Genomic DNA, 26,341 nt, shown 5'->3' with positions numbered 1-26,341 from the left:
CAACGTGATTCCATCCGCCCTGCTTGGGTTCGAAATTACAAGGCTACGAAGTTGAGCATAGTTGATAGTCGTAAACTGAGAACTGGGGCGGTTTGTTCAACGCCGGTGATAATAATGCTACGATTCAATCTATAATGGTGTTCAAGGGCCTAACCTTAAATAATATACTAAGTAACTTCTTCTTCTTCTTCGTTGGCCTGACAGCCCAGGATGGGCCCTTGCCTTCCGCAGAATAATAGATAGAGCAGACGATAACTAGAGCAGATAGAATAACTAGAGCAGAAGATATATTAACTCACAAAATGTAACACTAAAACGTATTTTCTCTGAACTAACCTACCTGTTTTTCGACAGGTTCGGATTCTTGACACTCAAAATCTGGGTGTAGTTCGAAAATATGGTCCCAGTATTTTGGTTAGGTGAACGGTCGAAGGTTTGAACCCATCAGTTTAACTTTACTTTTTGAGTATTTCACAAGATTTCGAAATTTTTTTAAGCGAATTGAAATTTTTTTTCTTTTTGCCCCCAATTAAAAAAATTGATTAATCCAAATATAATTTCACGCAAAAAGTTATGTTTTGTAATTGTTGCTTGTTTTTATATCGCTAGAAAAAACTTTAAATTGATACAGTTGCTAAGCAATTTTTTACGCTAATTTAATCTATATAGTTTTGAATGACAAATTACAAAATTTGAATAGATATTGAGGAATAAGAATTTTAAAATATGACTTTTTTCAGATGGTGATTTGTGAAAGGAATGAAATTATCCTCAAGAGGCCCAAACCTTCAAACGCTCTCTTGGCTAAACTATTGGGAAAATATTTTACGTAATATGGCAGCTCCCCCCATATTTTTGAGAGCCACAAATTGGAATTCACAGTAAAGAAAGTATGTACATTCAGTATGCATTCAGAAAAAAGTGCATCTTTATACTTTATTTCGTAATTTAGGACTGTGGTATCCCACTGGTTAGAGAATCGAACTTCGGTCCGGAGACGCCGGGGTTCGATCTCCGCTATGACTCACCGAGTACGTGCAACACACGTGCTCGTAAAATACGTCTAATCAAAAATCCTGTGGTCTTTTACTGAGAAGTAAAATGGGATCTGGGGAAAATTTCCTTCCCTTCAGATTTAAGTCTAAATTGAGGAAATGGCCTCACAAATGAATGGGGATGCCATCTATTCGTGGGGTTCTGAAATAAGACATATTTTTACCCTTGCAGTGCTCTCTTGTCAAACGAAAGGCGCACCTTTTTGACGTAATTCGTGAAAAGGCCATTGTTGGCGAGTTCGACTTTTCATTCGAAACAACAATTAATGAACGACTAATTGTAGCTGTAACTATATCCTAAAGTAAATAAAAATATGTAATATATAAATTGTATCTCGCCCAGTATTAAATATCTTATCATCCTGTTTAAATAAAATGTCTGAAACAAAGATAAAAAGCAAAATATAGTGGATCACATACTTTATATATAATGTCATCACAATCTTCATCTAAATCCCGTAAATAACGCTGTATCACTGCTTTTCTGTGCCGAAAACTATGGAAAATACTCTTGAGAATTTTTTTACCAAATGTTTTGTTAATTTTCGAAGTTTTTTCGCCAAAGAAGCCAAAAACATCAGTCCACTCCTTGGTAATTGAAATTGATCCTTCATTATGGTTAGCACCGATCAAGAGATCTACAGGCATAAAATCACCTTTTATCAGTGATAGGCGAGGATCGTGGGGTAGCAGATTATCACCATATCTTGGAAAATATCCGCTTTGTGGATTAGGGTTCACATTCCCCAAAACTTTGGTCAAGTTCAAAGCATCTGCACCTGAAAGAGAACGTAATAGTTTTTGGTGTTATTCTATTTTGGGGAATTAGAAAATCTTGTTTTCCGTAGTATCTAATATCTTTCTGAGAATCGATCTTTAAATGATGGCAGAAAATGGGCTTTTTGTTTTAAAATGTGTAGCTTAGAAGAAAGGAAACTCTTAAATGCAATATTTTTTTCTTTAAAAGAAGTTTCTCCCAAAATTACTGGAACAAACTTTAAGGGAAGTTAAAGTACATCACAAAGATTCAGCGTTGCATAGCAACTCATGATCGGAAACTTCCTGGGAAAGTAGTACGACAGGTACAAGACAGTCAAAGACACAAGACTGAGGTTATCAATATATTTATTGGTCAAAAATATTACATGAGCTGTGGTATATGCTCTGTGAAAATGTTAAAAAAGATGTTCAAAGTTTCTACCATTACTGGTGATGCATGCGCTACATGAAATACACCTGAATTTTGAGGCATGTCCGCAGCAACGTAGGCGACTCTTGTAACCAGTTCCATTTCGGAATCTGCAGGTTTTTCGTACACAGCACTTTTCAGTGCACCTCAAACAAAGAAATCCATACTTCTTAAATCAGGAGAGCATGATGGCCAAGTAACCGGTCCACCACTCCCAATCCATCTCGTGAACAACAACACCCAGCCGCGAGCGAAGACATTTCCGACCATGGGCTTCTAAACAAATCCGAATACTTGTGATGTTCCCTACCTTCCCTAAGAGTTTGTCCCAGTGATCCTCGGACACTATTTATATTAAAAAAATTGATATTATGAATCACTCAATGATGAAGAAATCATGAATTTTGTTTACCTTTTAGGCAGTTAACAACCTTTTCTGGTTCTTGCTCAAATGTCTTGTTGTCTCTGGCACAACCAATTCCCTTTGCCAAAAGTTCTCCAAGTTCAGTGTCTTTTGCATTGTTCTTGCCTCTTAATGTGGCTGCTGATCCACTTTCCATTATGGTTCGATGAAACATTCCATTAAAGGCAGGAGAAGTCATGAACATTCCTATAGAAATAGCTCCAGCGCTTTGGCCAAAAAGAGTTATACGATGTTTGTCACCACCAAAAAATTCTATATTCGAGCGGACCCACTTTAGTGATTCATACATATCATGAATACCTGTAATTTTATTGAATAACAAATCGTTATTTTTATAGTTTATATGCAAACAACTTTATGATATATTATTAGTAGGAGAGAATTAGCGAGAGGCATGAGTTATTTTTTTTAATACAGACAGAAGAGATCTACCCTTAAAATAAAATTTTGAAGTTTTTGTCAAAAAAGTCGAAACAAGGCACATTAGCGGTCACCTATCGAAGAAGAGACCAAAAAGCCATTGAAATCTGACGAATCACTAGTGGAGAAGATGAGATGAAGAACATCAGAACCAATTTGATTGTACGTTGAAATGTAGAGGTGTTTCTTTTCTTTTATAACCGTCGTTGAACAGCCGACTCTATTTTATGGGTTTACGACTACTAATGTTCAACTCCGTAACCTTGTTATTTTGAACCAATCCAGAAGACATGTAAACTCCTGGATCAGTACCCCCAGAGGTATTGATTTGTTCTGGGAACACGGAGGATTTTGCAACTCGGCAAATTTAACGTGCATCAGTCACCATTTACTACACGGGGAGTCTTCGGCCGGCTGGAATTGAACCCAGGAACTCTTGGGCATGGGCCCAGCACCATAGCAACCAGGCTATCCCTGCCTTAGAGAGGTGTTTCTTGTAATCATTATTCAAATCCTCTCTTTTCCCCCGGCAACCAAATAAGTTCCTATTTTTCATTTCCGCCTTCCTTAGTTGTGATTCACCAGTATTCATACTTTAAATGAGGAAATTAAGAGTTCCTACAACAGTTGGTTCCCCTCTTTCAATTACTATGTTTTTAGGCCCTACGAGATTGCTGGAAGGATGTTAAGAGTCGTAATTGCTCCTCTCAAAACGTCCCAATTATGCTTCATAGGGTTGATGTCTGGAGAACTGGTAGGCCGACAGCGATAAACGGTCATTAAAGTAACGAATCTTAACAAACTTGCGATTATTATGCAACACTCACTATAATGTCAATTACTGAAGTTAAGATTCTCTCTACTCTTAGTGGTACATGGGTGTTTTATTTATAATATTAATCAACGTAAATTATTTCAGTCCGAAATAAATATTTTCTTATTGGAATATCCGACATGTAACAAATGAAAGTTGTAATTAATGAAGTTGTTAGGAAGTATAATTTTTCACCTGTTATAAGACATAACGTAAAGAAAGTCAAAGTTATTTTACTGACACCATGAACTCGGAAATTTTGCCTTACTAATTTTCAACTTAATTTTGTTTTTAATTTTTTTTAAAGTTTGATATATTTTACTTGTAATGCCAAAATGAAATTGCGATGCCAGGGGCCCAGCCGCACTAGTTTCATTCGTTCTATTACATTTTCCTACTTAACGATTATAGGGACCTTTAATCCAAGATTCCTAACACAATTGAATAACGCAAAACTCTTATTGTTACCGAGAATACGACTACCGATAGTGCGTATAAGTGCATCAGATCCGATAATATCGTTGATGCTAACAAGACGCATTGAATGCGCGATTATATCGTTATTATTATCGATAATATATTTTATCAAAATGGTAATATGATGAATATTATACTTAACGATAATTATTAAGCATGATATTATAGAGAATGGGGTTATTTCCGTATCTTGATCTGTTGCAGCAAAGACAACCGCCAAGGCGCCAAATAAATTTTAAATTTACAATGGAAAAAAAAAACGTGTAGAGGTTTGCCCGTGGATGGATGCGTGTTTTACATTTTGAGTATGTCTCTTTCTGTAATTTTTTTAGTTTTTCGCTGGCCGTTGCCCGGAAGTAACCTACACTTAGCGATTATTTTAAGCAGATCATGATACGGAAATTTTCATTTGTGAATGTTGATAAATCTTATTTGACTAAAAAATATTGACCAATGAAAAAATAATACAAATTGAGTTAAATTGGAAAAATATCGCGATAAATTGTTAAATTAAATTTTTGACAATACTTCGCAATATTATTACCGGAAACGTTAGTGTTTTCGACTACTTGGAAAAGTAGCCGCCAACATAAGGTCCCCCAAACCGATAAGTTCCACCATTTTCGAGAAGATTTCCGTTTTAGGTTCTACGGCAGAATTATCGCCAAGTTTTGGCAACGTCAGGGCAGTGTCCCGCGAGAAACTAAAGAAAAGAAACATTACTAAAGGGGACTAACTCAAAGAGTATAACTCGTAGACACTTCCGGGCAAACCTTTATGTGTTTTTTTTTTTTTTAATATTTTAAATTGCAAGTTTAGAATCTATTTGGTGCCATGGCGATTATAATTGGCAAGACAGATTACGATAGAAAAATATCCCACCCTATTTTAATTTTAAAAAGAAAACTATCCAAACTTACCCATATTTCCTGGGGCATCTTCGATTCCTAAGTAAAGAAACCCCAATGCCCCTAACCTATAGTTTGTATTCACAACTATGACATCTCCTAGTGCAGCTAATACCCTACCATCATAAAAATCTATTCTACTTGAACTAATTCTAAATCCTCCTCCGTGGATGTAAAACATGACTGGCTTTTTATTTAAGGGACTGGCGTCAGTCGGTACCCAAATATTGAGGTACAGACAATCTTCTGAATGTCCAGGAAAATCGTCCAGCCATGGAAAAGGATGCGATGAATGCTGGATACAAGCTGGAGGTAAATGTGTGGCCAGTAATGGTTGATCCCAAGTCTCCACTGGTTCAGTTCTTTTGAAGCGTTTGTCATTAAGTGGTGGTTTTGCATACGGTATGCTTTGAAATGTGAATACTGGAATGTCGTCAAAGAATACTGTTTTCCCTATGATTTTCCCTAAAGGGATATCGACAGTCGGTTCAACTTGGCATTTCGAGGAACATTTCTGAAGGAATGGTGCCAGAATCATTAACATAAAGAACATCGTCTATGAAAAATGAGAGAACAATCTGATTAGAATATGTTGAATACTTTGGACACAGGGTAAGAAAAATTTGTTAGTACCATTTAGAACTGGACAATATATCAGAAAATATAAAAATTTTGAAATATCGAGATAAAGTTATTTCGAAAAGTATTCTGCAATCTATCGTAAGTACCAAGTTTTACGATAAGTATCGAATGTATACGGTAATGATCGGATGTGACAAATATCGAATGTCTACAATAATGATCGACCACGATAAGTATCGAATGTAATGTACTACGGAAAGATAATGATTGACGTCGATAAATATCGAATATTCATGATAATGAGCGACAACGATAAGTATCGAATGTCTACGATAATATAGACAACGATAAATATCAAATACGGTACTGTCACGAGTGTTATCAATATAGATAATTTTCAAATACGTCGTTTTAGCCATCATCATCAAGGACTACACATACATAGAATATAATTATCTGTAGAGTATTATATTACAGTATTATCGATAACGATATATATCGATAATTATAATTATCAAATACGATGCTATCATGAGTATTAATAATTTCATTTGGATAATGAAATTGCTGACCATTCTAAAAATTACGAAATTTAGAAAAATTTGCAAAAATGTCAACGATAATGATTGACAACGATAAATATCAGATCACGAGAATTATCAATATTGATAATTTTCACATACGGCATTTTAGCGATCATCCTCAAGAGTGTATATTATTTCGAGTATTATCGATAACGATATATATCGATAATTATCAAATACGATGCTATCATGAGTATTTATAATTTCATTTGGATAATGAAATTGCTGGCCGTTCTAAAAATTATGAAATTTTGTAAACTTGCAAAAATATCGCAATATGTGAAATATCGATATTGTGCAGAGTTATGCAATTTTTAGACAAAATCGGTTTGATGCAAATTAAAAAAAATACTTAGAGAACCATTATTGCTTATTCTAAGACTTGAAAAAATATAATATTAAAAAATCTGAAACATCTTTGGGTGTATATTTTGTTTACATGAAGCAAACATGAAAAAAAATGTTTTCTTATAAAGCAAACATAGCAAACATTTTTGCTATATTTGCTTCATTTGATCAATGAACCCAATTAAGAGTGATGAATGAAACTTCAATTTTAAAGCATTTCTCAATCGTAAATTTTGCGATATCGAAAATCTAAAGATTCCGAGTTAAGTACAATCGTAATCGTTCCAGGAATAGAAAAATAAGAGACTATTTTAGCTGAAGTTGTTCAAACTGTATTCTTACCCAAAAATGAAATTTTTAAGTTTTTAAATTTAGTGTATCAGATATTATTAAATACTAATCAGCACTTTTGTAAAAACAGATGAATACTTTATTATTTGAAATTCAATGTACTAATTTCAATAACCACGTGCAATTTTTTTAAAAAACACGATTAAATTTTTTATGGTAAATGCTATACACAGCAGAGATAACTATAATCGATAAGATCTATAATTATTACAAATTGTTATTTATTTCCATTTTTGCGTGCAATTGAAAAGATTAAAATTAATTTTACTTTCATTTTTTTCTGATTGTAAATTTAGTGATTAATTCATTCTTTATTTAGTTTTGCAACCCTTTGAAGCAGATGGGACGCCAGTGTCCATTTTATATATTTTTTCTGACCCTCTATTTACCAGCAGAAATATATTTTGGTGTTTTTCAATTGTAAAAAAACCGACACTAAAAATATGTTAGATTATCGAAACTATATTTTTACTGAAATATAAAATCTAAAAAAAGTAGTTAGAATTTTTTTTCATTCTTATTCAGAAATTTATCGATAATTGATTTTGTAAATTAAAGAAATTTTAGTTATGAATAACTACTTCTGTTCTAAATAACTGCAAATAAGAGCAAATATTGTTTAAAAATATTGTTTGGAAGTGAGCCACGTTTGGAAGATTGCACCTTAAACGCAGGAAAAAAAAACACCAATGTTTCATGCTGCATTTCATAATTATAAATTATTAAAATACTAAATATAATAATTTACACTTATTTTGATCTAAATTTATACAAAATAGTGAAGAAAACTATGAAAAATATGTTTAATAAAAATTCTAGATCAAAGGGTTAATGCTAATCATTACAGAAAATTATAACAATAATATTTTCAACGATGCTATAAAATTACTAAGATATTATAATTATTATTTAAATTAAACGAATAAATAAATATATTTTCTTAAAGATTAAATAAAAAATGAAATAAAAATAGATAAAAAATAATTAAAGTTAAGACATATTTTTGTAAGCAGTCAACACACACTGAGAAATGCGTTTTATTTTTAAATGTGTAGGAAGGACAAACGAATGCCCCACCCTTCATAATGTGTTATGCAAAAAACATAATACTTTTAAAATCCAAGCAACTGGTTCAGTTCAAGGCTGATCTTCATCATTTTTTACACCAGAACACATCTTCTTATTCCCACATACGGTGAGGTTTTATTTGAGAAAAATAAATTTTCTTTCATGAAAAATGTTATGTTCTATAAATTTTCCTATTGTTATTATTATTTTTTAAAGAATATTTTTTTAAAAAAGGAATTTATTATTAATTTCGTAAAGAATGATTTTTTAAACATTTTTTAAGGAAAAATTGCATAATAAAAATTTTGTTTAACTAATGTGATATTAATGTTTAACCTAGCAATGATTTTTCAAGTAAAAATAAGTTAAGCTTGCTAGAATAAGATGAGCTAAACTCAAAATTATTTTCAAAATTATACAAATTTTAGACTTTAATTTTAAGAAAATGCTAAAAATAAATTTCTGCATGAGATTTTTTAAAGGATCTTGTATATTTTCACGTCGCTGATTTCAAATATGTAATAGATTTCTCTTTCCTAACTACAGATTTTTTTAAATGACATATTTTATTTTTGTCGAAACGTACACGCGTTAAAACGTAACGTCGAAATTTAAATTCAAATCTGAATGGGGATTTCAAATCAAAAATCAGTTTAGCTCCTAAAACTACAGATTTTTTTAAATGACATATTTTATTTTTGTCGAAACGTACACACGTTAAAACGTAACGTCGAAATTCAAATTCAAATCTGAATGGGGATTTCAAATCAAAAATCAGTTTAGCTCCTAAAACTACAGATTTTTTTAAATGACATATTTTATTTTTGTCGAAACGTACACACGTTAAAACGTAACGTCGAAATTCAAATTCAAATCTGAATGAGGATTTCAAATCAAAAATCAGTTTAGCTCCTAAAACTACAGATTTTTTTAAATGACATATTTTATTTTTGTCGAAACGTACACACGTTAAAACGTAACGTCGAAATTTAAATTCAAATCTGAATGGGGATTTCAAATCAAAAATCAGTTTAGCTCCTAAAACTACAGATTTTTTTAAATGACATATTTATTTTTGTCGAAACGTACACACGTTAAAACGTAACGTCGAAATTCAAATTCAAATCTGAATGGGGATTTCAAATCAAAAATCAGTTTAGCTCCTAAAACTACAGATTTTTTTAAATGACATATTTTATTTTTGTCGAAACGTACACACGTTAAAACGTAACGTCGAAATTTAAATTCAAATCTGAATGGGGATTTCAAATCAAAAATCAGTTTAGCTCCTAAAACTACAGATTTTTTTAAATGACATATTTTATTTTTGTCGAAACGTACACACGTTAAAACGTAACGTCGAAATTCAAATTCAAATCTGAAACGGGATTTCAAATCTAAAATCAGTTTTGCTCCTAAAACTACAGATTTTTTTAAATGACATATTTTATTTTTGTCGAAACGTACACACGTTCAAACGTAACGTCGAAATTTAAATTCAAATCTGAATGGGGATTTCAAATCAAAAATCAGTTTAGCTCCTAAAACTACAGATTTTTTTAAATGACATATTTTATTTTTGTCGAAACGTACACACGTTAAAACGTAAAGTCGAAATTCAAATTCAAATCTGAATGGGGATTTCAAATCAAAAATCAGTTTAGCTCCTAAAACTACAGATTTTTTTAAATGACATATTTTATTTTTGTCGAAACGTACACACGTTAAAACGTAACGTCGAAATTCAAATTCAAATCTGAATGGGGATTTCAAATCAAAAATCAGTTTAGCTCCTAAAACTACAGATTTTTTTAAATGACATATTTTATTTTTGTCGAAACGTACACACGTTAAAACGTAACGTCGAAATTCAAATTCAAATCTGAATGGGGATTTCAAATCAAAAATCAGTTTAGCTCCTAAAACTACAGATTTTTTTAAATGACATATTTTATTTTTGTCGAAACGTACACACGTTAAAACGTAACGTCGAAATTTAAATTCAAATCTGAATGGGGATTTCAAATCAAAAATCAGTTTAGCTCCTAAAACTACAGATTTTTTTAAATGACATATTTATTTTTGTCGAAACGTACACACGTTAAAACGTAACGTCGAAATTCAAATTCAAATCTGAATGGGGATTTCAAATCAAAAATCAGTTTAGCTCCTAAAACTACAGATTTTTTTAAATGACATATTTTATTTTTGTCGAAACGTACACACGTTAAAACGTAACGTCGAAATTTAAATTCAAATCTGAATGGGGATTTCAAATCAAAAATCAGTTTAGCTCCTAAAACTACAGATTTTTTTAAATGACATATTTTATTTTTGTCGAAACGTACACACGTTAAAACGTAACGTCGAAATTCAAATTCAAATCTGAAACGGGATTTCAAATCTAAAATCAGTTTTGCTCCTAAAACTACAGATTTTTTTAAATGACATATTTTATTTTTGTCGAAACGTACACACGTTCAAACGTAACGTCGAAATTTAAATTCAAATCTGAATGGGGATTTCAAATCAAAAATCAGTTTAGCTCCTAAAACTACAGATTTTTTTAAATGACATATTTTATTTTTGTCGAAACGTACACACGTTAAAACGTAACGTCGAAATTCAAATTCAAATCTGAATGGGGATTTCAAATCAAAAATCAGTTTAGCTCCTAAAACTACAGATTTTTTTAAATGACATATTTTATTTTTGTCGAAACGTACACACGTTAAAACGTAACGTCGAAATTTAAATTCAAATCTGAATGGGGATTTCAAATCAAAAATCAGTTTAGCTCCTAAAACTACAGATTTTTTTAAATGACATTTTATTTTTGTCGAAACGGCCAAATATATTTCCAAAATATATTTCTGCTGGTAAATAGAGGGTCAGAAAAAATATATAAAATGGACACTGGCGTCCCATCTGCTTCAAAGGGTTGCAAAACTAAATAAAGAATGAATTAATCACTAAATTTACAATCAGAAAAAAATGAAAGTAAAATTAATTTTAATCTTTTCAATTGCACGCAAAAATGGAAATAAAAAACAATTTGTAATAATTATAGATCTTATCGATTATAGTTATCTCTGCTGTGTATAGCATTTACCATAAAAAATTTAATCGTGTTTTTTAAAAAAATTGCACGTGGTTATTGAAATTAGTACATTGAATTTCAAATAATAAAGTATTCATCTGTTTTTACAAAAGTGCTGATTAGTATTTAATAATATCTGATACACTAAATTTAAAAACTTAAAAATTTCATTTTTGAGTAAGAATACAGTTTGAACAACTTCAGCTAAAATAGTCTCTTATTTTTCTATTCCTGGAACTTTATGAAACAATTACGATTGTACTGTATTATACTTAACTCGGAATCTTTAGATTTTCGATATCGCAAAATTTACGATTGAGAAATGCTTTAAAATTGAAGTTTCATTCATCACTCTTAATTGGGTTCATTGATCAAATGAAGCAAATATAGCAAAAATGTTTGCTATGTTTGCTTTATAAGAAAACATTTTTTTTCATGTTTGCTTCATGTAAACAAAATATACACCCAAAGATGTTTCAGATTTTTTAATATTATATTTTTTCAAGTCTTAGAATAAGCAATAATGGTTCTCTAAGTATTTTTTTTAATTTGCATCAAACCGATTTTGTCTAAAAATTGCATAACTCTGCAAAATATCGATATTTCACATATTGCGATATTTTTGCAAGTTTACAAAATTTCATAATTTTTAGAACGGCCAGCAATTTCATTATCCAAATGAAATTATAAATACTCATGATAGCATCGTATTTGATAATTATCGATATATATCGTTATCGATAATACTCGAAATAATATACACTCTTGAGGATGATCGCTAAAATGCCGTAGGTGAAAATTATCAATATTGATAATTCTCGTGATCTGATATTTATCGTTGTCAATCATTATCGTTGACATTTTTGCAAATTTTTCTAAATTTCGTAATTTTTAGAATGGTCAGCAATTTCATTATCCAAATGAAATTATTAATACTCATGATAGCATCGTATTTGATAATTATAATTATCGATATATATCGTTATCGATAATACTGTAATATAATACTCTACAGATAATTATATTCTATGTATGTGTAGTCCTTGATGATGATGGCTAAAACGTCGTATTTGAAAATTATCTATATTGATAACACTCGTGACAGTACCGTATTTGATATTTATCGTTGTCTATATTATCGTAGACATTCGATACTTATCGTTGTCGCTCATTATCATGAATATTCGATATTTATCGACGTCAATCATTATCTTTCCGTAGTACATTACATTCGATACTTATCGTGGTCGATCATTATTGTAGACATTCGATATTTGTCACATCCGATCATTACCGTATACATTCGATACTTATCGTAAAACTTGGTACTTACGATAGATTGCAGAATACTTTTCGAAATAACTTTATCTCGATATTTCAAAATTTTTATATTTTCTGATATATTGTCCAGTTCTAAATGGTACTAACAAATTTTTCTTACCCTGTGTCCAAAGTATTCAACATATTCTAATCAGATTGTTCTCTCATTTTTCATAGACGATGTTCTTTATGTTAATGATTCTGACACCATTCCTTCAGAAATGTTCCTCTAAATGCCAAGTTGAACCGACTGTCGATATCCCTTTAGGGAAAATCATAGGGAAAACAGTATTCTTTGACGACATTCCAGTATTCACATTTCAAAGCATACCGTATGCAAAACCACCACTTAATGACAAACGCTTCAAAAGAACTGAACCAGTGGAGCCTTGGGATCAACCATTACTGGCCACACATTTACCTCCAGCTTGTATCCAGCATTCATCGCATCCTTTTCCATGGCTGGACGATTTTCCTGGACATTCAGAAGATTGTTTGTACCTCAATATTTGGGTACCGACTGACGCCAGTCCCTTAAATAAAAAGCCAGTCATGTTTTACATCCACGGAGGAGGATTTAGAATTAGTTCAAGTAGAATAGATTTTTATGATGGTAGGGTATTAGCTGCACTAGGAGATGTCATAGTTGTGAATACAAACTATAGGTTAGGGGCATTGGGGTTTCTTTACTTAGGAATCGAAGATGCCCCAGGAAATATGGGTAAGTTTGGATAGTTTTCTTTTTAAAATTAAAATAGGGTGGGATATTTTTCTATCGTAATCTGTCTTGCCAATTATAATCGCCATGGCACCAAATAGATTCTAAACTTGCAATTTAAAATATTAAAAAAAAAAACACATAAAGGTTTGCCCGGAAGTGTCTACGAGTTATACTCTTTGAGTTAGTCCCCTTTAGTAATGTTTCTTTTCTTTAGTTTCTCGCGGGACACTGCCCTGACGTTGCCAAAACTTGGCGATAATTCTGCCGTAGAACCTAAAACGGAAATCTTCTCGAAAATGGTGGAACTTATCGGTTTGGGGGACCTTATGTTGGCGGCTACTTTTCCAAGTAGTCGAAAACACTAACGTTTCCGGTAATAATATTGCGAAGTATTGTCAAAAATTTAATTTAACAATTTATCGCGATATTTTTCCAATTTAACTCAATTTGTATTATTTTTTCATTGGTCAATATTTTTTAGTCAAATAAGATTTATCAACATTCACAAATGAAAATTTCCGTATCATGATCTGCTTAAAATAATCGCTAAGTGTAGGTTACTTCCGGGCAACGGCCAGCGAAAAACTAAAAAAATTACAGAAAGAGACATACTCAAAATGTAAAACACGCATCCATCCACGGGCAAACCTCTACACGTTTTTTTTTTCCATTGTAAATTTAAAATTTATTTGGCGCCTTGGCGGTTGTCTTTGCTGCAACAGATCAAGATACGGAAATAACCCCATTCTCTATAATATCATGCTTAATAATTATCGTTAAGTATAATATTCATCATATTACCATTTTGATAAAATATATTATCGATAATAATAACGATATAATCGCGCATTCAATGCGTCTTGTTAGCATCAACGATATTATCGGATCTGATGCACTTATACGCACTATCGGTAGTCGTATTCTCGGTAACAATAAGAGTTTTGCGTTATTCAATTGTGTTAGGAATCTTGGATTAAAGGTCCCTATAATCGTTAAGTAGGAAAATGTAATAGAACGAATGAAACTAGTGCGGCTGGGCCCCTGGCATCGCAATTTCATTTTGGCATTACAAGTAAAATATATCAAACTTTAAAAAAAATTAAAAACAAAATTAAGTTGAAAATTAGTAAGGCAAAATTTCCGAGTTCATGGTATCAGTAAAATAACTTTGACTTTCTTTACGTTATGTCTTATAACAGGTGAAAAATTATACTTCCTAACAACTTCATTAATTACAACTTTCATTTGTTACATGTCGGATATTCCAATAAGAAAATATTTATTTCGGACTGAAATAATTTACGTTGATTAATATTATAAATAAAACACCCATGTACCACTAAGAGTAGAGAGAATCTTAACTTCAGTAATTGACATTATAGTGAGTGTTGCATAATAATCGCAAGTTTGTTAAGATTCGTTACTTTAATGACCGTTTATCGCTGTCGGCCTACCAGTTCTCCAGACATCAACCCTATGAAGCATAATTGGGACGTTTTGAGAGGAGCAATTACGACTCTTAACATCCTTCCAGCAATCTCGTAGGGCCTAAAAACATAGTAATTGAAAGAGGGGAACCAACTGTCGTAGGAACTCTTAATTTCCTCATTTAAAGTATGAATACTGGTGAATCACAACTAAGGAAGGCGGAAATGAAAAATAGGAACTTATTTGATTGCCGGGGGAAAAGAGAGGATTTGAATGATGATTACAAGAAACACCTCTCTAAGGCAGGGATAGCCTGGTTGCTATGGCGCTGGGCCCATGCCCAAGAGTTCGTGGGTTCGATTCCAGCCGGCCGAAGACTCCCCGTGTAGTAAATGGTGACTGATGCACGTTAAATTTGCCGAGTTGCAAAATCCTCCGTGTTCCCAGAACAAATCAATACCTCTGGGGGTACTGATCCAGGTGTTTACATGTCTTCTGGATTGGTTCAAAATTACAAGGTTGCGGAGTTGAACATTAGTAGTCGTAAATCCATAAAATTGAGTCGGCTGTTCAACGACGGATATAAAAGAAAGAAACACCTCTACATTTCAACGCACAATCAAATTGGTTCTGATGTTCTTCATCTCATCTTCTCCACTAGTGATTCGTCAGATTTCAATGGCTTTTTGGTCTCTTCTTCGATAGGTGACCGCTAATGTGCCTTGTTTCGACTTTTTTGACAAAAACTTCAAAATTTTATTTTAAGGGTAGATCTCTTCTGTCTGTATTTAAAAAAATAACTCATGCCTCTCGCTAATTCTCTCCTACTAATAATATATCATAAAGTTGTTTGCATATAAACTATAAAAATAACGATTTGTTATTCAATTAAATTACAGGTATTCATGATATGTACGAATCACTTAAGTGGGTCCGCTCGAATATAGAATTTTTTGGTGGTGACAAACATCGTATAACTCTTTTTGGCCAAAGCGCTGGAGCTATTTCTATAGGAATGTTCATGACTTCTCCTGCCTTTAATGGAATGTTTCATCGAGCCATAATGGAAAGTGGATCAGCAGCCACCTTAAGAGGCAAGAACAATGCAAAAGACACTGAACTTGGAGAACTTTTGGCAAAGGGAATTGGTTGTGCCAGAGACAACAAGACATTTGAGCAAGAACCAGAAAAGGTTGTTAACTGCCTAAAAGGTAAACAAAATTCATGATTTCTTCATCATTGAGTGATTCATAATATCAATTTTTTTAATATAAATATTGTCCGAGGATCACTGGGACAAACTCTTAGGGAAGGTAGGGAACATCACAAGTATTCGGATTTGTTTAGAAGCCCATGGTCGGAAATGTCTTCGCTCGCGGCTGGGTGTTGTTGTTCACGAGATGGATTGGGAGTGGTGGACCGGTTACTTGGCCATCATGCTCTATCCTGATTTAAGAAGTATGGATTTCTTTGTTTGAGGTGCACTGAAAAGTGCTGTTTACGAAACACCTGCAGATTCCGAAATGGAACTGGTTACAAGAGTCGCCTACGTTGCTGCGGACATGCCACAAAATTCAGGTGTATTTCATGTAGCGCATGCATCACCAGTAATGGTAGAAACTTTGAACATCTTTTTTAACATTTTCACAGAGCATATACCACAGCTCATGTAATATTTTTGACCAATAAATATATTGATAACCTCAGTCTTGTGTCTTTGACTGTCTTGTACCTGTCGTACTACTTTCCCAGGAAGTTTCCGATCATGAGTTGCTATGCAACGCTGAATCTTTGTGATGTACTTTAACTTCCCTTAAAGTTTGTTCCAGTAATTTTGGGAGAAACTTCTTTTAAAGAAAAAAATATTGCATTTAAGAGTTTCCTTTCTTCTAAGCTACACATTTTAAAACAAAAAGCGCATTTTCTGCCATCATTTAAAGATCGGTTCTCAGAAAGATATTAGATACTACGGAAAACAAGATTTTCTAATTCCCCAAAATAGAATAACACCAAAAACTATTACGTTCTCTTTCAGGTGCAGATGCTTTGAACTTGACCAAAGTTTTGGGGAATGTGAACCCTAATCCACAAAGCGGATATTTTCCAAGATATGGTGATAATCTGCTACCCCACGATCCTCGCCTATCACTGATAAAAGGTGATTTTATGCCTGTAGATCTCTTGATCGGTGCTAACCATAATGAAGGATCAATTTCAATTACCAAGGAGTGGACTGATGTTTTTGGCTTCTTTGGCGAAAAAACTTCGAAAATTAAGAAAACATTTGGTGAAAAAATTCTCAAGAATATTTTCCATAGTTTTCGGCACAGAAAAGCAGTGATACGGCGTTATTTACGGGATTTAGATGAAGATTGTGATGACATTCTATATAAAGTATGTGATCCACTATATTTTGCTTTTTATCTTTGTTTCAGACATTTTATTTAAACAGGATGATAAGATATTTAATACGTGGCGAGATACAATTTATATATTACATATTTTTATTTACTTTAGGATATAGTTACAGCTACAATTAGTCGTTCATTAATTGTTGTTTCGAATGAAAAGTCGAGCTCGCCAACAATGGCCTTTTCACGAATTACGTCAAAAAGGTTCGCCTTTCGTTTGACAAGAGAGCACCGCAAGGGTAAAAGTATGTCTTATTTCAGAACCCCACGAATAGATGGCATCCCCATTCAATTGTGAGGCCATTTCCTCAATTTAGACTTAAATCTGAAGGGAAGGAAATTTTCCCCAGATCCCATTTTACTACTCAGTAACAGACCACAGGGTTTTTGATTGGACGGATTTCACGAGCACGTGTGTTGCACGTACTCGGTGAGTCATAGCGGAGATCGAACCCCGGCCTCTCCGGACCGAAGTTCGATTCTCTAACCACTGGGATACCACAGTCCTAAGTTACGAAATAATTCATAAAGATGTACTTTTTTCTGAATACATACTGAATGTACATACTTTCTTTACAGTGAATTCCAATTTGTGGCTCTCAAAATATAAGGGGGGAGCTGCCATATTACGTAAAATATGGTCCCAATAGTTTAGCCAAGAGTGCGCTTGAAGGTTTGGGCCTCTTGACGATAATTTCATTCTTTGACAATTCACCATCTGAAAAAAGTCATATTTTAAAATTCTTATTCCTCAATATCTATTCAAATTTTGTAATTTGTCATTCAAAACTATATAGATTAAATTAGTGTAAAAAATTGCTTAGCAACTGTATCACTTTAAAGTTTTTTCTAGCGATATAAAAACAAGTAACAATTACAAAACATAACTTTTTGCTTGAAATTATATTTGGATTAATCAATTTTTTTAATTGGGGGCAAAAAGAAAAAAAATTTCAATTCGCTTAAAAAAAATATCGAAATCTTGTGAAATACTCAAAAAGTAAAGTTAAGCTGATGGGTTCAAACCTTCGACCGTTCACCTAACCAAAATACTGGGACCATATTTTCGAACTACACCCAGATTTTGAGTGTCAAGAATCCGAACCTGTCGAAAAACAGGTAGGTTAATTCAGAGAAAATTCGTTTTAGTGTTACATTTTGTGAGTTAAAATATCGTCTGCTCTAGTTATTTAGTATTCTGCGGAAGGCAAGGGCCCATCCTGGGCTGTCAGGCCAATGAAGAAGAAGAAGTTATTTAGTATATTATTTAAGGCTATGCCCTTGAACACCATTATAGATTGAATCTTAGCATTATTATCTCCGGCGTTGAACAAACTGCCCCAGTTCTCAGTTTACGACTATCAACTATGCTCAACTTCGTAGCCTTGTAATTTCGAACCCAAGCAGGACGGATGGAATCACGTTGGAGGGGAAAGCACGAAAACCTCCCACGGGTAGCTTGACCGCAAGAGGACTCTAACCCATGATCCACTGTGAATAATTTTTTACACAACTGTGGTAGGTGCGAGCTGGGTGTGGAATTCGCATCTATTAGCCATTTCTGGGATTCGAGCCCAAGTCACCTCATTGGGAGGTAAGCTCTCTATCTCCTGAGCCACTACTGCCAGTCTTAGTATTTTACATTTTATAACCGCCGATGAGCCGACCCAATCTAATTGGTTTACGACTGTTAATGTTCAACTCCGTAGTCTTGTAATTTTGAACCCGATCCAGAAGACAATGGAACTCCTCGACCAAGTATTGGAAGAAATGGGTCCGGTGGAGATCTTTTTAATGAAAGTAATCCGCATTTGCGTTACATGAAGAGAAAAACCTCCTATGGTTCATCTGACGGCAAGGGGACTCTAACCCATGATATCCGTCTACCACTGAGGATATTTCACGTCAGCAATGTGGTCGGTGCAAGCCGGATGCGGAATTCGCATCGACTGGGATTCGCCTCCTTGAAAGGCGAACGTCTATCCCCTGAGTAGTCGCGGCTCGCCAGTCTTAGTATGTGAAGATCGTATCATTATTCGGGAAATTATCCTGTGTTTTCCGTTTAATATATATATTTTCTTTCGTAGGGGAGAGTGGGGTCAATTGTAACATTTTTTACTTAACTATTTTTAACTAACAAAAAATCCAATATATTATTAGTATTAATTGACAGACGGTAAAGTAGACTATCCTCTACTAGAAAAAAAATAAATACCTGATATTAAATATTATTATATTAGTTATTAACAATTTTTCACAGTCGTGCAGTTGTTACAATTGTCCCCACTTACGGGGTCAATTGTAACAGTTCATAAATTCAACTAAAACATAGTTAATTATACATATTATCATAGTTGAGATATATTTTTTTATTGATCAAAATAGTAGTGATATTTTAGGAGTAAAAATAATAATGAGCAGAAACCTAAAGGGTTCAACTTTTAATTTTAAGGGGTTAAAAATTTTAATTTATGCTGCGAAAGGTGACAAACAAAATAATGCACATGCAACATAATATAAATGATATAGGAAACTATTGGTGGTTCTTAAAGAGTTAAGTAATGGTTTGTAAACATAAGATTATTTATTTTCAGCTGTTACAATCGTCCCTTTACTTATTGTTACAATTGTCCCCAAGACGCCATTTCAGCTTCATTTGTTAAAAACAATGCTAGTTAATTAGCAAAACTAATCTTTTTTTTATTGAAATGTTAATTAAAGTGTCCACTTACATATTCGGTTACTAATTTTTATTTGTTTAAACAAAATTACTTTGTTACAATATAACATTCTAATACAAAAAAAGTACTTGCGTGGCGTGAAAATATCTTTTGTGATGTAACTCTTTCAAAAGTACATAAAAATGGTTGCCATCAGGGGTGTACATGTAGATTTATCAAATACACCTTGTGCGCCACCTAGGAACCAAATATAGAACCCGACACTCGAAATTTTTGCTCTGTTACAATCGTACCCAGTTACAATTGACCCCACTCTCCCCTACTGTACACAGCCGACGCAGTTACACCTGGGATTGCGCTATGGTAGGCAAATAAAGAAAAGGGAACAATGAGGAGTGAGCTTCGAATTCCAAGGACTTTATTAGAAAATTAATTTTCATGCAAAGTAATTTAGAGTAGAATAGTCTGAATCTTCTGCCTGGTTACCAACTGGTTGTTCTCAGCCTGAAAATATTTTAGGGAACAAAATTTTATTCTTTGCTTAGCAATGACTTTTAGACTAAAAATAGTTCATTTGAATAAACTCAGTTAATACAATTTTTGTAGTTTCGAATGGACAGAGTATTTTATTTGATCAATATACTTGACTAAAAGCTAATCCTACTTTTTTACTATAAAAAAATGGGCATTTTGTCAAAAGCAATGCTTTATTTCATCAATAATTGTTTAAAAGCTAAATCTTCTTTTTTACTACACTAGAGAGCAAAGAAAAAGTTATCATGTTAAATTCAATGTTTTATTTCATCAATAATTGTCTAAAAGCTAAATCTTCTTTTTTACTATACATACTAGAGAGCAAAGAAATAGTCACCATGTTAAATTCAATGTTTTATTTCAGCAACAATTGTCTAAAAGCAAAATCTTTTTTACTATACTAGAGAGCAAAGAAATAGTCATCACGTTAAATTCAATGTTTTATTTCATCAATAATTGTTTAAAAGCAAAATCTTTTTTTTTACTATACTAGAGAGCAACGAAATAGTCATCATGTTAAATCCAATGTTATATTGCAGCAATAATTGTCTAAAAGTAAAATCTTCTTCTTTACCAGCATTAGCAAGCGAAGAAATAGACATTAGGTCAAAAATAAAAATGGTCACTTAGAGAGCAGATACGAGTAAAGAACCTGGGGAGAAAATGTTAAAAACCTCTTTGTAATGATTTAAATAAATAATAATATCGAATCTGCAATATGAAATATTTTTTCTTTCAATTTATATAGTTACAAACAAATCTTTAAAAATAATAGTGTGTGGGGAATACTAACATGAACTAAACTAATATGAGCCATCGAATAACGAAATAAAACTTTATTACCAAAATAAACTATTTATTAAAAACTTTAAAATGAAAAACTGAATTAGAACATACGTCAAACTTCCAAAGTAGTTGGGGAAAAAATTCTGCGCCCTGAAACTCACTTAAAGTCAAATTAAAACATTATGTCGCGAAATCACTAATTCAAGTAACTGGCGAGCAGTCAAAAATATTCTAGTTAGCAAGAGTTTCAGAGCGCATGCGTAACAAATCAACAAATAAGAAAAGATTTCTCCTAATAAAGTCATCGTTAGATTATTCAACTACGGCTGAGCAGAGTGCATGATATCACAAAATCCTAATTTTAAAACGAAAACTACAAAATCTAATATTGTAGTTTTCGTTATAGCTGAATTACACAGCACAAAAGATGTTTCAACTTCGGCGTAAAATAACTGAAAAACTAATATCATTATCAATAATATTTTAGTATCATATGGTTCTCAAGCCCTAAAAATATGCAAAATTTGAAATTTTTTCATTTCATACATACTTGGGGAGAGTAAAAACGAGGCATGGCGAAAATATTCATCGATCTCAGTAACAACACTTGTAATTACTTTTTAATATAGAGATGTATTTTACTGACTCTTATTTTTCTCAGCTGTAAATTCTTTTTTTATTTATTTGTTACTTTTATTTACTTTTTAAGGTACAAGCTGCAATAGGGGATCTCACCCGAATTTGCCCGTCGATTTACTTAGCTGAGACAGTGGCTCAAAAAAATGACAATGTGTATTTTTATTTTTTTAAACATCGACCCTCCAACTCCCCTTTCGCACCGTGGATGGGTGTGGTCCATTTCGATGAGACCCCTTTCGCATTCGGATACCCTCTGAGGTACCCACAGAATTACACAGCATATGAAGTACAGCTAAGTCTAGAAATGGTACATGTCTGGACAAGTTTTGCTAAAAATGGGTAAGTACAGGGTCTTTATAATTAAAGTTCCATTTTGAAATGGCTATAAAAATAAAACTTCCCGACCAAATGTCATCAAACTTGGTAAATGTCAATAAGAGGTCATGGAATTTTAGTTCCCGCAACAAAAAAAAGAAGAAAAAAAAAACGGAAAAAAAAGTTCAAAAATTTGAATGGCGCTGTATGCAGTGTTAAACAAATGTGAACTTCATGTGACTTTGCAGTTATAAAAGTGAGGCGCCTTCTCTGAGCTGTCAGTGTTCTGAGTCGACAATGTCTGTTACCATGCAAGACTGTGCTTTACTCGTGAAATGTTACTATGAATGCGACAGCAATGAACGGAGGGCTTTACAAAAGTTCCGTACTGTAAGAGGAAAACGCCGAGATCCAATGACACCGCAAGGTTTAAGGCAAATTTACGGTAAAAGACGTGTAAAACAAATTTGCATATTTCACATTTGTTTAACATTATTGCATACAGCGCCATTCTCCGCTGGTGGTAAATTTTTGAACTTTTTTTTCGTTCTGCGGGAACTAAAATCCCATGACCTCTTATAGACATTTACCAAGTTTGATGACATTTGGTCGGGTAGTTTTATTTTTATAGCCATTTCAAAATGGAACTTTAATTATAAAGACCCTGTATATTGTATTTCTAAATTTATTGTTAGAACATGATAAGTTTTAATTAACTTTCAAATAACAACGATGGTTCTTTTTCGCAGAAGTTGTAGCTGTAGTTAGTTTTTTACGTCGCACTAGAGCTGCACAATGGGCTATTGGCGAAGGTCTGGGAAACATCCCTGAGGATGATCCGAGGACAAGCCATCACAATTTTGATCCTCTGCAGAGGGGATGGCACCCCTTCTTCGGTAGCCCAACGACCTGCACGCGAAGTCGAGCACTTTACGGTAGAACAGTTTAACGAGGACCAATACCGCACACCCTCGGTCCCTACGCAGACTGATCCAAGTGGTCACCCACCCGCACACTGACCGCAGCCAGTGATGCTTGACTTCGGTGATCTGCTGGGAACCGTGTCTTAACGATCAGTCCACTGCGGAACGTAAATATGACTTAAGCATATATTTTTGGAAATGTTAGATTCCATTAGTAGATTATACAAGTACTTGATCTGCCTTGATTAGATTTATACAAGTACTTGATCTTGCCTAAATCGGGTGTGTGGGAATTTCAAGCCTGAAATTGGTTTTGCTCATAAGGGTACAGATTTTTTAAAAGGATATTTTAAGCCTATTTGTTGTCGAAATGAACACATTTAAAAACATCATATGTAACAGGGGTTTGCATAAATGTTGCGACTAACTTCTAGGGGATTTAGAACACATTATTAGGATTAAAACTGTATAGAAACCCGTGCCTGGAAAGGTAGTCATCTCATACAGCACTAGGATGTCTTTTCTATTATGAATTGATTCTTCGTTTGCTTCTGAACTGGTCATAGTACATAAAGCTTTTAAACTTATATATTTAGACGAAAAATAGACTAAAAAAGTCTTTTTTTTTCTAAAAAAAAATGTTGCCTTCTAAAAAATAAAAAATTAAAAAAAAAAAATGTGAGAGAGTGAAACAGGTTGCAGATTACTGATTGTAAATATGACGTAAGCATATTTTTGGAAATGTTAGACTCCCCTTTTCCCCTTATCGGCAAAAATTTTGCTTTCTAGAAAAAAAATGAGGGTGTGAAACTGGCTGCAAATTACGGATTGTAAATATGACGTTGTTGTTGCTGTAGTTCATTTACGTCGCACTAGAGCTGCACAATGGGCTATTGGCGACGGTCTGGGAAACATCCCTGAGGATGATCCGAAGACACGCCATCACAATTTTGATCCTCTGCGGAGGGGATGGCACTCCCGCTTCAGTAGCCCGACGACCTGCACGCGAAGTCGAGCACTTTACGGTAGAACAGTTTAACGAGGACCAATACCGCACACCCTCGGTCCCTACGCAAACTGATCCAAGAGGTCACCCATCCGCACACTGTCCGCAGCCAGTGATGCTTGACTTCGGTGATCTGCTGGGAACCGTGTCGTAACGATCAGTCCACTGCGGACTCTTTTTCGCAGAAAGATCTTCATTTAATGTCTGTTATTGTTTAGATATAGAGAAATAGGCAAAAAAATAAAATTAACATCAAGGGGTCCAAGTTTTGTAACGCTTCCCTGACCAAACTATTGGGACGCTATTTCCCAGATTGGCTACCCCCTATATTTCGGGTATTCGAAATCCGAATCCGTCGATAAAAAGGTATATTTATTTATTTAAAGTAAGTGCATTCTTGCATCTGATTTCGTAAAGATCCCATGATTAGATTTGAAGTTATTTTGGGTGGTTCGTTTTTTATTTGGCGATTTATACATAATAATACAAGTGATACTATTTGTGTGCGTTATATGATGCTAAATTATTGTTAATTGATATGATTATTAAATAATACGAGTGATAAATGATGAATTATTCTTCATTTTGAAGAAAAAAATTTCATGTAATTAAATTCTTTTTCAGTAATATATTTTAAAATTTTGGTAAAAATTAGTAATACATTTTAAAAATTTTAGTAATATATTTTAAAACCACTTTCAACGTTTTCTGATATCTGCATTGATTAAACCATTTCTTTTCAGGTTCCCAAGTATACCATGGCCAAAATATTCAAAGAGAACGCATCGATACAAAGCTTTTGAGCAAAAAACAAATACTTTTAAAGTTGGACCACATTTAGAAAGTTGTAATTTCTTCAGAAAATCATTCGGCTTTTAGGTATTGCCAATTAAACTGATGGACCACGCGAGATTTTTTATGACGCAGCAAAGTTAACTGTTAACCGACCTTACAAGCGAAACATAAATATCATCCCTCAACTTGTTTAAAATCAAAACAATATAACAAAAGTAGAACTCGTTACATTATGGAAATGGTTGAACCTCTTTCTAACCAAGTTTGAAGCTATTAGAAAACTTCGCAGTTTTCCGTATCGAGCAAGTTCACGTACACATATTTTGTAGTAACTGCGCATGCACAGATAAAGTGCGCCGAATTAACATTAAAAAATTAATAAAATAGTTAACGAACATGTAAAGTTACTTCCTAACTTGCGCACGCGATTATACATTAAGCTTCAAAATCTCTTGAAAATCACGACCGTCCATCACGTCTTAGCCTAGCCAATGCAAAATTTTTAAAAAATTAGTACTTCAATCTATCTCTTCTCTTCTCTACATTATATGATCAATAAAAATTTTTTAAAGTACCCGTTGATATGATTGTTCAAATTGATAATTTAGTGAACTGGGATAAATTAACGCTCTATTAAGTGAATTGGTGTTTTTCAACTATTCTTTTATTCAATTCATAAAATTGCGAAGTGTTATTAATCGCATGGAACAGATATGAGATGTAAATGTGAACTTATTTGAAATAATGCATTTTTGAATAAAATTTTCCTTAACAAAATTATGGTTTTAATTCTGTATTTAGTTAAATGCAATTTAAAGTTTATGCTGGGAACGATTAACTGAGTGAAAACAGTAACAAAATTCTAAAATCACAAGAATGTGGTAGAAATTAAGTTTTAAAACGGACATAATTTGAAATATTTTTTCGTATGTTTGTGATGAGAATAAGTTCAAATATTTTATAAATTTCTTCACCTAAATAAATCTAACGTTAAATTCCATATTAAAAAAGAATCATAGAATTTTTAAGACATTACTAAAATTTCACAGTTTAAAAAGATTAATTATCATTTATTCTTATTTAGACAACAATTCCTAACAAAATTAACGGCAGCACTTCATTAATTGTTATAGTTCCTCCCTTTAATAATAATTCAGTAATTGATAAAGAAAATGAAAATTGTTTCTTCTTAAAGAAAATGACATGGGTAGATTAAATAAGATACACATTACAAAGCTAAAGATAAACTAGATATATCTATAGAAATTGTATGGATAAAACTTGTTTTAAAAAAAAAGATTGAGTGAGACAATGTTAAAAATCTTTCTAAAACACCATTGAAATAGATTCCTGCTAATTGTATCAAAATAACGATTGAACACTTGTAGTTAAAAAAATTATAAACCTTATAAAAAAATATAATATGTTCTGCTCTTTCGATTTGACATAAATTGTCCTTTAA

At 32.9% G+C, this 26,341-nt stretch overlaps 2 protein-coding genes across 2 annotated transcripts in view; one reads left to right on the top strand and one right to left on the bottom strand.

Annotated features, from left to right (window-relative positions):
• LOC147807304 (acetylcholinesterase-1-like) overlaps positions 1-5,882 on the bottom strand; it is a 45,507-nt gene extending 39,625 nt beyond the window's left edge. The window contains exons 1-3 of the mRNA XM_087168875.1: positions 5,300-5,882; positions 2,657-2,968; positions 1,476-1,834 (exon numbers count right to left, since the gene is read on the bottom strand). Of these exons, the coding sequence (XP_087025001.1) occupies positions 1,476-1,834; positions 2,657-2,968; positions 5,300-5,840 (1,212 nt within the window). The 5' untranslated portion in view covers positions 5,841-5,882. The remainder of the gene's footprint in view (positions 1-1,475; positions 1,835-2,656; positions 2,969-5,299) is intronic.
• Positions 5,883-12,783: 6,901 nt separating this feature from the next.
• LOC147807303 (acetylcholinesterase-1-like) lies at positions 12,784-25,094 on the top strand. Its single transcript, XM_087168240.1, has 5 exons — positions 12,784-13,361; positions 15,689-16,000; positions 16,825-17,183; positions 21,911-22,179; positions 24,828-25,094. Exons 1-5 carry the CDS (start codon positions 12,821-12,823, stop codon positions 24,961-24,963), a joined length of 1,617 nt encoding a protein of 538 aa, XP_087024366.1. The 5' UTR covers positions 12,784-12,820; the 3' UTR covers positions 24,964-25,094.
• Positions 25,095-26,341: the final 1,247 nt, after the last annotated feature.

This window comes from Parasteatoda tepidariorum, chromosome 7, assembly GCF_982258835.1.
Source record: "Parasteatoda tepidariorum strain Cologne lab strain chromosome 7, Ptep-v5.0, whole genome shotgun sequence".
NCBI classification, from domain to species: domain Eukaryota; kingdom Metazoa; phylum Arthropoda; class Arachnida; order Araneae; family Theridiidae; genus Parasteatoda; species Parasteatoda tepidariorum.
The sequence above is the reverse complement of the archived record's forward strand: the minus strand, read 5'-3'. Positions and strand labels throughout refer to the sequence as shown.

Bases quoted from the DNA above. Each gene is read 5' to 3' on its own strand.
- LOC147807303 (XM_087168240.1), top strand. From the start codon at position 12,821: ATGTTCTTTATGTTAATGATTCTGACACCATTCCTTCAGAAATGTTCC. The intron at 13,362-15,688 runs GTAAGTTTGGAT...ATTAAATTACAG, and splicing joins AGATGCCCCAGGAAATATGG to GTATTCATGATATGTACGAA. The intron at 22,180-24,827 runs GTAAGTACAGGG...ATTTCTTTTCAG, and splicing joins ACAAGTTTTGCTAAAAATGG to GTTCCCAAGTATACCATGGC.